Below are 14,131 nucleotides of genomic sequence, written 5' to 3'. Positions count from 1 at the left end.
TCAAAGAAGTCTTCAACCAGAGTGGTGCTCCTGTACTTTCTAAGTTGTTATAGTTAAAAAGGGTGAAAAAGAAGAAGTTAAAACTTCTAACATTTCATTTAGTTAAAAAAAAAAGTCTGTGTAGGCTAGTTACTTTATTCCATCTAATTTGCTTTAAAAAAACAACACTTCAGTACAGTATGGCAGTTAAGAGGACAGATTCTGGAAGTAAACATACTTGGATTTGAATTTTGGCTACCACCTGATCGCTGTGTAACTTTGGGAACATTATATAACCTTAGCCTCGGTTTCCTCATTTCTAAAATGAGGGTAATAATAGTACCCACATCCGACGGCAGTTGTGAGGATTAAATGAGGTTAATTTAAATGCTAAGCACTGTATGTGGCACATAGTAGTCATTCATTAAATGTTAGAAATTAATGTGTTAATATGTACTACGTGCCATAATGATATATTATTAATAGGCCTCTACCAAAGGTGCCCCAACAAATATTTTTTTATTGAAGTTAGGTTTATTAAGTGGTCATCCCTACAAACTGTAGGTTATTAGGCTACTTGTCAGAAGTGCACATTGTTATTCTTTCTATGGGGAAATCAAATTTGGACAGTCCTTGATGTGTAACGTTTTATCCTTAGAGTTGTCTTTTGATGGTGTGTAGCGGATAACACTGGCAGTGTCGGCCCCTTTTCCTCAAAGCTTTTATGTCTTCATTGTTATGGAAAATGATGTTACTGCTTCCTTTTATTTTAATTTAATAAATCTTTGTCACATGGTTGGAGGAAAAGAGGGAGGTATATAAAATGCTTCCTTTCTTTAAGGATCATTGGTGAGAAATGGCCTGAGAGGCCTTTAACTCCTGACTGACCCACTGCCGTTCTTCTGTGGGAGATACTGTTGTTGATCAGACGGTCGTAGGTGATCTCAACGTAGAAAAACACATGTGACCTTTGCTACACGTACAGAAGTTTAAAAGCTGTAGTAGGAAACACCAGTAAGATCTCCACAGCCTGATTGTTAACCTTAACAGAAGCATATGAGACCATCAGGAGACTGGCACGCAGCTGAAGGCTGGTCACTCTGAGAAGCTTGCCTAGTTCCAAAAGCTGTTTCCTGACATAGTTGTCTCGGAGTTGATCTGGATTTATTAAGTCTACCTTTTATATGAAATAAAATATGTTTATTGTGCCAAATGTGGTAAATGAAGGGATTAGGGAATTGGATTATTTCAGAGGGGTAAAATAGGAAGAAAACTACCAACTTTCTATAAGGTAGTTGGAAAAGACTTGTGGAGAAGGTAGCATTCCAAGAAAAGGAAGAAGTGACCAGAATTGCTTAGAAAAGAATTACCGTGTTTCCACGAAAATAACACCTAACTGGAAAATAAGCCCTAGCATGATTTTTCAGGATGACATCCCCTGAACATAAGCCCTAATGCGTCTTTTGGAGTAAAAATTAATATAAGACCCGGTCTTATTTTGGGGGAAACGCGGTATTTCAGGCTTAGAACATTTTCTGAGACGTGACAATGGATGACTAAATGAAGCGAGGTTGTATAGGCTGGTCTGGAAAATGGCAGATGGGGTGTCATTTGAACAAACGCTTGTTGAATGAAGCTATGAAGGTAGAAAAACAAGCAAGAATCAGTCCAACATCTCACGACTTTACTAGTTAGTAAGAGAGACAAAGAATTTTCTCCTAATATAACAGTGTGCTAGGTGCTTTACTAACAATATGAACAAAAACAAGGACTTTGGAAGGTCATGGTGATTATGCATCAGTGGGAATGTTACTTTAAACAAAGTAGGACGAGGAGGACAGGACCTGGTAAGCATAGAACCGTGGGCAGACGTGTGACGTTGGGGGATTTGGAGGTTGTATGGGACAGGAGCAGGCGGTGAGATGTGATGAAATTAAACGTAGTAAAGCACTTTCCCATGCTAATTACAAGAAAGATCACTCTAGTTTTTGTTCAGTCTATGTTTTGGAGAGGAAAATACTGCAAACTTCAAGAGCTCCCTGGTGGTGGTGGTGGTGGCTTTTATGTTGTCCCGAGGGCTGACCACTGAACAGCAATGGTGGGAATAGAAAGAAGAGGATAAATGGGAAAGGTGATACTACAAGGATTTGGCAACTATTTGTATGTGGGGGTCCTGAGAAATGTGACAGCCCTGTTTTCTAGCTCAAGTGTTTGGGTGGATGTCATCACCATGAAGCAATTCTGGGTTGCAGAGAGGAAACAGGAATTTAGGGCAGAGTCGGACAGAGATGCTCGTAATGTGTTGAGTTTCTGACATTTTGAGTTTGAAAGGCCTGTGGAACATGCAAATAGAGATCCAGGAGGTAGCTGAAAATTTGGGTTAGAAATTGAAGAGGATGTATATAATTTAATCATCAGCATATAGAGTTGATAATTAAAGCCTTGGAAATAGACTCAGCCTTTAAAAAGAGTAGAGTGGGAAGATTGCCTAGAACTGTATCTTAGAGAACAACCAGCATGTTCAGTTTGGGAAGAAAATATTCTTGTCATATGTACATAGGTTCTAAAGTCATAGTAAACTGTGGTGGTTTTATTTTGTATTCTTTGTAGCTCTCTCTGGTAGTGAAGTTAATAGAGAGTTGACTATAGTAATGGTATGTGATCTTCAAGCATACTATCTCAAACAGCCTTTTTTGCCCTTAAAAACTTCTATTTTTAACTTGTCTCTAAATGTCATTGTGCTAGGTTATTGGATTTCAGCATTTGAAGAAACTCTGATTATTTCAAGGAAACTAGTAATTTTTATCATTACATTAAACTTGACTCTTTCAAAATGATTGTGCTAGTATGTTATTAGTCATTTTAATTGCTCTTTCCCTCCACAGGAGCTGATGCAACAGAATGGGATTGGTTATGTGTTAAACGCCAGCAATACCTGCCCAAAGCCAGACTTCATCCCCGAGTCTCACTTCCTGCGAGTACCTGTGAATGATAGCTTCTGTGAGAAAATTTTGCCGTGGTTGGACAAATCTGTAGATTTCATTGGTAAGTAGCTCAAGTACTATTACAAGTCCTTTGGGTTGTAGTCTCCTGTATAGGTCTACCCCCTCCGTCTATCCCCTTTCTGTTTCTTTAGAGAAAAGGAGCCTACTTCAGAGATTTCAAACATCTGAAAACAACACATGATGCTGTTTATCTCATTTAGTAGCCGAGGTGATGTATGTGTGCCACGCTCTCCCTAAGGGACTGGCCTTGTGACATTCTAGCTAACTTGACACTACCAAGGTTAAGCCTGCTGGGATCTGTGATTATGTATTTGCAAGCATTTGAAAATCAGTTAAATTTCTTACCTACTTTTTCAAATCCTATAAAAGACTTGGAAACTTTGGTGGCATTCCTTACTTAAACTATTTTTGCCTTGCTGGTTTTCCCCAGAGAAAAGTCAAATCCTGTGAAAACAAATCCCATTATATACATTTAAAGTCTTTATGTCACAAGATTTCTAAGCCTCCGTCCATGTGCCAATAATTTCAAATAGCATTGGATCTAATAAAATTCCAACACACACACACTCTTGCTCATTTCCTTGGCATTGGTTGTGACAGGATCTGATCTGTACCAGAATATCAGTCCTGTGCCCCGTATGCCCCGACCCAACTGCCCCGTATGCCCCGACCCGACTCCTGGCTTCCGGGGCTGCTGTGCCATTCTGGTGCCGCAGCGTCAGGTCTGCTGGTAGTTAGTGGGCGACATGGATTTGCAATGTGGTTCCAGTGGAGAGCGGTGAACAGAAGAGCAACATGGCTCCTGGCTCTTGAGCAGCATCACAAGGTTGACTGTTGATGGTCCATAGCAGGAGTTTTTGTTGTTTCCCCTCAAAGACACATAAATTTGAGCAACTCTAATCCATAATGAAATACTCTGAATTGGTTACTGTAATTTATAAAAAAGAACTGGTTCCTTTTAAAAAGTGAAATTATGTAAATTAAGCCTCACTATATATACCTTCATCTGTGAGAGAAATTTTTGAGATAATGTTTTGGGAACTTTGGGTAATTCTGAAAACAGTTCTTTTTTTTTAAGATTCTAGATTGCCAAGAGTTCTCATCTTTAATTAGGATTCATCTGTGAAGCATCTGAACCTAAATGGCTTAATTTGCATTAAAACAATCACAAGCAAAACTCCGCAAATTAATCCCACCCATTGTACTTCTAGGAAATACTCAGCATATCATTTAGTTTTTGCCTCTTTAAAAGATAATAATTATGATTAAAGATCTCATTTCTTGTCACATCAATTCAGAGACAGTTTGGCTCTAATTTCAGCTAAAAGTGCAACTTTAGAATTTATTTAAAGGAACCTGATTACATGAAGTCATGACAATGTCTAAGCTTTTGGAGGGTTAATAGAACAGAGAGAATATGAACACCTTTGCCCCCAACTTATTTTCTTTCATGGGAGATATTGGGACCATCCTTCAGTTCACACCAAAGGAACTTTACTGTGTTCCAAGTTGGTTAAGTACACACACACAAACACATTATCATAATTTATTTGTAATATCTGAAAATATTTTTACTTACAGTATTTCACTTGCTTGGCCCTATTTACTAGGGTTGCCATCCTCTTCCCATCCAGTAATTCAGGGCAAAGTCTCCAGCCCACCTTTGGGATGCAGCCCTGTTCGCTCTAGTTGCTAGTCTTCTCCTCCTGGGGCATTTTCAGCCATGGCCAGTCAAGGCAAAGTATGTAATTTGCAGGTGCACGCTCATACCAGGACTTACAGGGTATCTTTTCTTTTTTATTATTTTGATTAAATTTCAGTAAGCTTCTCAGCTCATTGAGAGCACTCAGGTTTTCATGGAGTTTGATCTTTATTTTTGGTTAATGTAGGCAGCAGTAAGCACGCTTTGCCTGCTTGTGCTATGGGACACTCATGAGGTGCCCCCAGTCCCAGCTGGCTGCTTATACGGGCTCCTGCCCCACCTCCCCCACCCCAAGCTCATAGGCAGTACAGGGAGGGAGGGAATTAAGAGCATCTATTCAGAGCTAAACTGTATTTGATTCCTGCCTCCCTTGGTTTATTAGTTAAGTGATTTGGGGTTAAGGTACTTAAAACGTCTTTGTTCCTCATTTTCTTGATCTGGAAACTGAATAATGTATCTACCTCATAGGAATATTGTAAGGATTGAAATCGATTATGTAGGATATCTTGCCAAGTGCCTGGCTCATAATTAGCTCTTAATAAATAGTAGCTGTTTAAAAAATTATTATCTGAGAAGTTTTTTTGTTTTTTTTTCCCCTTCTTAGAACTGTACTCTGTAACCTCAGCTATTACCTCCTCTTTTTTAGCCTTTGGAAGTTCTCGTCCTCACTGGTTTCCCCTTACCCTTTATGTCTTTTATTCTCTCACCCTTTTTTTTTTTTTTTAAAGATTTTATTGGGGAAGGGGAACAGGACTTTATTGGGGAACAGTGTGTACTTCCAGGCCTTTTTTTCCAAGTCAAGTTGTTGTCCTTTCAGTCTTAGTTGTGGAGGGCGCAGCTCAGCTCCAGGTCCAGTTGCCATTGCTAGTTGCAGGGGGCGCTGCCCACCATCCCTTGCGGGAGTCGAATCAGCAGCCTTGTGGTGAGAGCCCACGCTCCAACCAACTGAGCCATCCGGGAGGCAGCTCAGCTCAAGGTGCTGTGTTCAATCTTAGTTGCAGGGGGCAGAGCCCACCATCACCTGTAGGACTCAAGGAATTGAACCAGCAACCTTGTGGTTGAGAGCCCACTGGCCCATGTGGGAATCGAACCGGCAGCCCTTGGAGTTAGGAGCACGGAGCTCTAACCGCCTGAGCCACCGGGCCGGCCCTTCTCACCCTTTTTAAACCTCGATTTTATCTCTGGATTACTGTGGTGGTAACCTGCTTCATTTTTTATTTCCAGTTTTCACCATCAGTGCCTTCTTGCCTTACTCAGGAAACTGCAGAGGCTCCTTAACTGCCTACGAGTCCTCAGCGTAACATGCCCAGACCCTCTGGCACCTGCTCCCCACCTGTGGGTTACTTCTCTCCAGTTACTTCCTGCACATTGCATGAGCGCCAGCCAAGGCAGACAGACTATGTTCTGAGCACTTTGTTACCAGAGAGTTTTCTTGCACACATTTCCCTTCTCCTCTCTGTCAGGTCTGTGTATATTACTTCCTTTGCTTTAAGACTCAGTTTAATACTCACTTCTGCGAAGAAATATGTTCTAATGAACCCCACTCCAGTATAATCACTTTTTAATTAGATTTTTAAAATACATCATCAGAAGAGCCAAAATTGGAAGAACAGTGTAAATAAAATGCAGAAAATTGGGAAAACAGTGAAAAGGAACCTTATAACCTCAACATCCTAACACATCTGTTATCATTGTTTTTTATTTCCTTCCACCCCTTTCTGAATGTTTTTATAAATATTGCTTTTTAAAATATGTATCAGCCAGCCAGCCAGTATTTACTAGATGCATACTGTGTGACCAGGGTTAAACCCTGTAAGGGGAATGTTAGAAGTAAGACCCTTCTAGGTCTTTACAGTCTCATTTTGAGATAATTATTTCAATTAATGAGAGAATATTGTCAGTACTAAAAAAAATTTTAAACACAGCCTACTTTTAATAAGAAGTTGAAACTTACAGTAAGATACTGAGATCAAAAGTACATGTACTCACACACATACACATTAAAATGGGACAAAAGGACAAAAACCAAGTAAGAGGCTGGGCAAGGTACAATAAAATCTGAATTACAGTTACTTATAGAAATTGAGTGAAAAGTTTAGCTTTGAGCTTCTTAGCAGCCAAGGCGGAAAGGGAAGTACTAAGTAGTATAGGCTAAAGACTGTGTACCTGAGAGAAGGAAAAGGACTGTAGGCCCAGGAAGGCAGGGGGCTTTATGTATGTGGGTTTATATAATATTATGTTGTATAGTACTTACTTGTTTCAGTGCTGCTTTGTATTCGTTTGCTTTATTGCATTTGATTTCTCTATCTAAAGGGAAGCTGCCTGATTGTTCATATGCTATCCAAAAGCCCTGTGGTGGTTAGTGCATAATGAATAATTAATCATATACATTAGAAATTTGTAATATTTATAACAGATGGTGAGATTGGAGTAGCCTTGTGTTATTCAGCTGCCAAATAAGATGCCCTGGATATCTGTTAATTACAAGAATATTAATATAAGGTTTGGTAAACTTTTGGTAGTGTCAGCCAAAACAAGAAGGAAAAGGGAAGACTTTAGCTCCGTGGTAGGAGCTCATGGTAAGCACACATGTAATCGTTTAGAACTGAGGTAGTCAAAGTGTTGGTGCTTTTAGTTGCTTCCAGGCTGTGTGGGATAGCTTCTTCCACTCCCACAAGAAAGCTTTTAAAGCTCCGCGACAGTGGGAGATGATGGCAGTGCTGTTTGTTGAATTTCCTTGGTTCTTGGTTCTAACAGAGTGTCCATGAATCCTTCTACCATGTTATGGGGAATTAATAGGATGTAATCAGAGAGTAACTCCTGCATATCAAGGAAGGGATAACATTCCCTTAGTCCTCACTAAAGAGACCTGCTAAACCTCATTTATAGTTTATACATGGTTTCCTTTTTAAATTGAGCAAATAAAGTTGAGCCACTCTATGACATACAGAAAAGTCTAAAGAAAAACAGGGAAACTGTAGGTTCTGTGAGTCGACATGTTACGAGTAGCTTGGCCTGGCCACTGGTTGTGATGTGATACCCTTGTGATTAAGTCTCTCCCCCTCCCTGCCTCTCTGCTGTGTAAATAGTAAAGTATGTCACATATGTTTGAAATGAAAATTTTTTTTAATTTAATTATCTCACATATATCAAATTATTATGCGGTGCAACTAAAAGTAATACAATGTTATGTCAGTTATATCTCAAAACTGGAAAAAAATTTAATATTGCTTATAGAATTAGAAAAAAGTTGAAGTGTCAGACAACATGGGTAAACAAAATGTTAGCTAAATCGTAAGATTTTGGATATTTTCTTTATACATTTCTGTATTTCTGAAATTTTCTACATTAAATAAGTAGGATTTATACTCAGGGAAAGTTATTAAAATAATAAATAATGTAAAAAAGACATGGTGAAAGTCCTTGAGTAAGAGTCAGGCATCCTGATTTAGGGACAGATCGCTTATTAACACGTTTGGACCTTCATTGTCCTATAGGTAAATGGTGGGGAAGTGATTTTCCCTTACTTCCTTAAAAGAATATTGAAGGAACTATCTGTAAGTAGATGAGATGTATTACTTTGAGTTGTCAGATGAAAGACACTGAGTAGATAAATGCAAGCAAGGTGTCGTTGCTGAACAAAGCTGTTATCTGTGACCCTCCTTGAATTTGATTCCTGCAGAGAAAGCGAAGGCCTCCAACGGCTGTGTCCTGGTGCACTGTCTGGCTGGGATCTCTCGCTCTGCCACCATCGCGATTGCCTACATCATGAAGAGGATGGACATGTCCTTAGATGAAGCTTACAGGTGAGGACAGGGACGTGTCCTGTCTGATTGGCTTTTCATTTGCCCTGGAACATGAAGAGCTCGGAGGGTGGGTAACCAAATTGAAGCAGACTATGATTATGTTAGTTACACTCTTTGCAGTTGACTGGATTTTTAAATAAGTGGTCTTTCAAAGATTGGAGGAGAATGCATTTTTGTAATTCAGCATTAATTCTACCTTAATTAACGTGTCAGATTCATCGTCAGCTGTATTTTAGTTTAAGGAACAGCAAATCCAAACAGATCTATCTCCTGTTACATGAATTTGTATCTTTCTCTAATTGGGGAAGTTATCACTTGTTCTAATTTATATGTAAGAAAAAGAGCTCCAAGAGAATACTCCTAGAATTTCTATTCTGCTTCAAACTTTGTGTCTCTTTCACTGTGACTAAAAAGCCTAATACGTGCAAGTATAAAACCTAATAATTATCAAATTCCATTTATTAAGTAAAATTTCTTATATTGTAGAGTTGCCCAGCTTTTGGAATGTTTAATTTTGACTAGACGCCCCCACCCCAAACCAGAGGACAGACAAGTGACAATAGCCTAGCACTAAGGACAGGGGGTTTTGTTTAGTGACTAGAGAATCGGAGTCCTCTGTGTCTTGTTGGATAGAAGTGGGTAGTTTTCATGTGATTAGGAAATCAGTAACTATAGGTGAATGGAGCCAAACTGGTTTTGGACTTTTTTTTCCAAATTAGAAAATTTGGAAAAAAACGAGCTGCCTGAACAGCTTCCATTTGAAGAAGGAAACGGAGCAGATGGGTCCTCCATTTGTGTTATCTCCCTCATCCTCCATTCAGCTTTTCTCCTTAAGGTCCTCCTGTGCCATGTAAAAACCAGAAGAAAAGGCACCCATATATCATGTACAAAGTCTTATGAGCACCCTATGTTTATAGTTGTTACAGTTGAGCCAGGTATTTCTGGCTTTGTTAATTTACTTTAGGCTACTCGATTTCCAAGGAGTTTATTTTTTTATTTTTTTCTTATTAAAATATAATCTTTCAGCGTAGTTTTCTCATTCCTGCATCTCCTCTGAGGAGTGTCCATGAGGGGTTGGGGCCTCTAAAGAATTTATCTGCTCTCTCTTAAGAGTCTTTATTGCCACAATGAAACATAAAAGCTATTTATTACTAGTTTTGATCCCTTGATGAATCTTCGTTAACATGGTAGTGACAAAAATGAACCTGAGATCTGGTTTTGAATCCCAGTGCCATCACGTAGTAGCTGTGATTTTGGGCAAGTCCCTCAAGGACTTCATGTACTTGTATGATGGGGAGAATTACAGCCACCTGACGTAGCACGGTGCTGAGCACTGAACTGAGATAATACTCGGTTAACTCGATTTAACGCATTCGCACGTTCTAGGCACACAGAGCCCCTGTGTGTGTAGGTGGTTATGCTATCGTGAGAGTACAAAGACCGGGCACTCAGAAGAGTAGGCTTTGATGCTCAGACTAGCTGATACCCTCTCTTTTGGTCATTAATGAAAACTGTGAACTGTCTTGAAGTGACGTGGGGGATTTTGAGAGGCATGATATTGGGACCAGTGGGGGAGTCCCTGGTGTGGGGAAAGAACCATCTCTTATCAATTGCATTAGAAGCTTTGGGTCCTTGAAAATAAGGAGGCTAAAACTGGAGCTTTTGGGGACCTGGTACCCACCCCCCCTTTCTAGCAGGCACCAAGTACACGTTATAAAGCAAAGGCCTTTCTGATCTCTATCTTGAGGTGTCGCCTGATTAAAACAATCATCTTCCAAAGCTATTCGGGAGGATGTGTCTAATAATTCCCTATCACGTTTATGTACTTAAGATAAACTGTAGTTGTAAAATTCAAGTTCTCCCCCCTCTCTTCATAGATTTGTGAAAGAAAAAAGACCTACTATATCCCCAAACTTCAATTTTCTGGGCCAACTCCTGGACTATGAGAAGAAGATTAAGAACCAGACTGGAGCATCAGGGCCAAAGAGCAAACTCAAGCTGCTGCACTTGGAGAAGCCAAACGAACCTGCCCCTGCAGTCTCAGAGGGTGGACAGAAAAGCGACGTGTCCCTCAGTCCACCCTGTGCCAACTCTGCTACCTCAGAGGCAGCAGGGCAGAGGCCTGTGCACCCTGCCAGTGTGCCCAGCGTACAGCCATCACTGTTAGAGGACAGCCCCCTGGTACAGGCACTCAACGGGCTCCACCTGCCCTCAGACAAGCTGGAAGACAGCACTAAGCTCAAGCGTTCCTTCTCCCTGGACATCAAGTCACTTTCGTACTCAGCCAGTATGGCAGCATCTTTGCATGGTTTCTCCTCCTCAGAAGATGCCCTGGACTACTACAAACCTTCCACGACTCTGGATGGGCCCGGTAAGCTATGCCAGTTCTCTCCAGTTGAGGAAGTATCGGAGCAGACTCCCGAAACCAGCCCAGACCAGGAGGAAGCCAAGATCCCTAAGAAGCCTCAGGCTCCTCGGCCCGCAGACAGCCAGAGCAAGCGGTTCCATCCAGGAAGAACCAGCAACAGTGGTGCCACCCAGAGGTCCCTCTTATCGCCACTGCATCGCAGTGGGAGCATGGAGGACAACTACCATACCAACTTCCTTTTTGGCCTTTCCACCAGCCAGCAACACCTCGCGAAGTCTGCCGCTGGCCTGGGGCTCAAGGGCTGGCACTCGGATATCTTGGCTCCCCAGACCTCCACCCCTTCCTTGACCAACAGCTGGTACTTTGCCACTGAGTCCTCTCACTTCTACTCCGCCTCAGCCATCTACGGAGGCAATGCCAGTTACTCTGCCTACAGCTGTAGCCAGCTGCCCACGTGCAGCGACCAACTCTATTCCGTGCGCAGGCGGCAGAAACCAAGTGACAGAGCTGACTCTCGGCGGAGCTGGCATGAAGAGAGCCCCTTTGAAAAGCAGTTTAAACGCAGAAGCTGCCAGATGGAATTTGGAGAGAGCATCATGTCAGAGAACAGGTCACGGGAAGAACTGGGGAAAGTGGGCAGCCAGTCTAGCTTTTCAGGCAGCATGGAAATCATTGAAGTCTCCTGAGAAGAAAGACACTTGGGACTTCTGTTGACAGTGTTTTTCTCGTTCACAAAAAAAATATTCCCTGTAAATCTGAAATATATATATGTACATACATATATATTTTTGGAAAATGGAGCTATGGTGTAAAAGCAAAAGGTGGATCAACACAATTGTTTTCAACATCTGCATTTGAGAGAGCAGCCAATACGTCTCTCAACAGAAGTGGAAGGGCAGATGCTAGATTTCCCCCTAGACAGCTAAAACAGTTTTATGCAATGAATTGCACATCCCCTCGTTCTTACTAAATCAAGTTTTATTTGGTGTTGGAGGACAGAAATCCCCTACCGTCCTCATGTTGTGCTACAGCGATCTCCAATGCTAGTCTTTGTCCCGTCCTTCCGTATGCACCTTAGCGCGGAGACTGAGCCAGCCTGTGGGTCGGGGGTGGGGGGGTAGACCCTGCTAGGGACAGAACCTAATGGTAAATCCAAGGGAAATGATCACCTTCAAAGCTGATGCACAAATCCAAGCTCACCGGACAGCCGAGCGATTCAAGCATCATTCTCCTGTTCAGACCATTAGGGGCCTTGCCGAGATCTACTTTAGAGCAAACCTAGTACCTCAGACAGAAAGTCGGGGTTTTACCACTACCACGTCTGGTAGCCCGTTTTCTCAGCATTGTGAATAGGAGGGTAACTAGTCACACTTTTCAGACCAATTCAAACTGTCTCTGCACAAATTTCCAGTTGCGCCTGGATGGAGGTAGTTGATTGCTTCTTCTCAGATTTAGGAAGAAGGGAAACCATCTAGGATTCAGTGTAACAGCCACGAATCTGGCAGCGTAATGATTGGGAGGCTAAACAGTCTAGCCTCTATAAATCAAACAGTTGTTCAAAACGGGATTGCTAATCCTTTAAGTAAAGATGGCCTTGGTTGAAAGCCAGATGTCAGTTTGTTTGGGTAGGTAGCAGAGCGCAGCACCTTCAAGTTCTCAGCCAAAGTAGATGTTTCCCGTGTCCGTTTCATTGCAGATATGTTTTGTAAAAGTGTAACAATAAGGTAGAGTTTTATAGGAAACTACCAAGAGGGAGGAAAACTATGACAAGATTAAAGAAGTTTGTAAAATTTCTGAAGAGAAGCAGGAAACTTATTTCTCAGTGGTTTTCCCCCTTAGCATGTGATGAGGGTGGTATTTCTATAATTTCCTAATTAGAGACTTTCAGATTTACTAATCGGGCTGGAGAGGCTTTAGTAAGGAAGGAATGTTCGGAATGAAACAGTATAGGCTGGTGAGAAGGGGGTTGGATTTTGTGTCGTCGTGAGCAGAGTGGAAAGCCACAGCCAACCTATGCTCAGAAAGTGGCCGCAGCATTTTTTTGTTTTAGTAGAAGGGACATAGCAAAACAGAGCAGGACCAAGGTGGCCTCTCAGTCCTTGACCTACAATCACTGTATGGAATCAGTCCTGGCAGCTGAAAATAGGAGGCGATCAGAACAAGTACACAAGGGACAGTACATACCTGCTTCTCAACTTCCCGGCTTGGGTTTTGTCAACCACAGGACGGTCCTCTTTTGAAGCCTTAAATCACAAATTCACATCAGCAGCTTTGGTGGGGAGGATGGGAGTTACTGTTCTTTACTGTAAGGGTAGCTAGTCGCCAACTCATATCTCAGGTTTTTCTGTTTGAGAAATGAACAGTCCTTTGACTAGGATGTGACTTACTATTTCCTACGGTGGCTGCTAAAACCAGCATGGAATGACATGATTCAAACCTGACTTGACCGGGACAATTACCAGCTTCCCGTAACAACTGGTTATGCACAGATAATGTGCTACGATGTGGGTTTACGATGAAGGCAGAGAGTAAACTGCACAGGGAACGTGCATTGTTACCGTATGGAAAAAGTTCTGTTAAATGATTTGAATTAGTTTTTCTGTGTACATTTAAGTTTTGGATGTAATCAGACATTCTCAAGGTTTCACCCAGTAATTTCTGATGTGTGATGTATACACACACCAAATGTGTAACAGCTCACTGCTTTCAGAGTTCGGTCACAACTGTTGAACATCTTTAAGAAATGACAGCAGTAGCGCCAATGTCCAGTATGTTTCAGGAGGGTAGCGGGACTTTGTTTAGGCTGTTTGGGCAGACGTTCGCCCTCCATCATTCGGGATTTCCCTTGGCCATGGTCCCCCTCCTTCCTGGGACTGCGCTGGAGTCACACACTACAACCTTTGGTCCTTGATTGGGAATGTCAGGTAATCAGCTCTTGTAACCCAGACCACCCTGCTGACGGGGCACCTGCGGGGCGCGTGCTGGCTGCTTCTCTTCGGCCTGTAATCGTAGGGGAGGCCGAGTCTACTAGGATGATACACAATGGTGATTTCAAAGAGCAAAACTCGACTTCTATGTGAGAAATGCTGGAAAATGGTTCAGGATATTTGTCAAATTAGGTGGAAAGACTGTATAAATGTTTAATATGAACATAGTGTTCTTTTGGAGTAAGGCAAGCTGTTGAATGGTTAAATTGTGTATTTCTCATGTTGATGTGTCGTGTGTTAATATGATGAAATAAAATCAAAACTGGTACCTGTTTATACGTAAA

General features: G+C 41.6%; 1 protein-coding gene across 4 annotated transcripts in view; it reads left to right on the top strand.

Annotated features, from left to right (window-relative positions):
• DUSP16 (dual specificity phosphatase 16) overlaps nt 1–14,131 on the top strand; it is a 96,469-nt gene extending 82,338 nt beyond the window's left edge. For all 4 annotated transcript variants that reach the window (XM_033116916.1, XM_033116918.1, XM_033116915.1 and 1 more), the window contains 3 exons: nt 2,865–3,024; nt 8,369–8,492; nt 10,370–14,131. In XM_033116916.1, coding sequence (XP_032972807.1) covers nt 2,865–3,024; nt 8,369–8,492; nt 10,370–11,546 — 1,461 coding nt within the window. In that variant the 3' untranslated portion in view covers nt 11,547–14,131. The remainder of the gene's footprint in view (nt 1–2,864; nt 3,025–8,368; nt 8,493–10,369) is intronic.

Source organism: Rhinolophus ferrumequinum, chromosome 10 (assembly GCF_004115265.2).
Source record: "Rhinolophus ferrumequinum isolate MPI-CBG mRhiFer1 chromosome 10, mRhiFer1_v1.p, whole genome shotgun sequence".
Lineage (NCBI taxonomy): Eukaryota > Metazoa > Chordata > Mammalia > Chiroptera > Rhinolophidae > Rhinolophus > Rhinolophus ferrumequinum.
The sequence above is the reverse complement of the archived record's forward strand: the minus strand, read 5'-3'. Positions and strand labels throughout refer to the sequence as shown.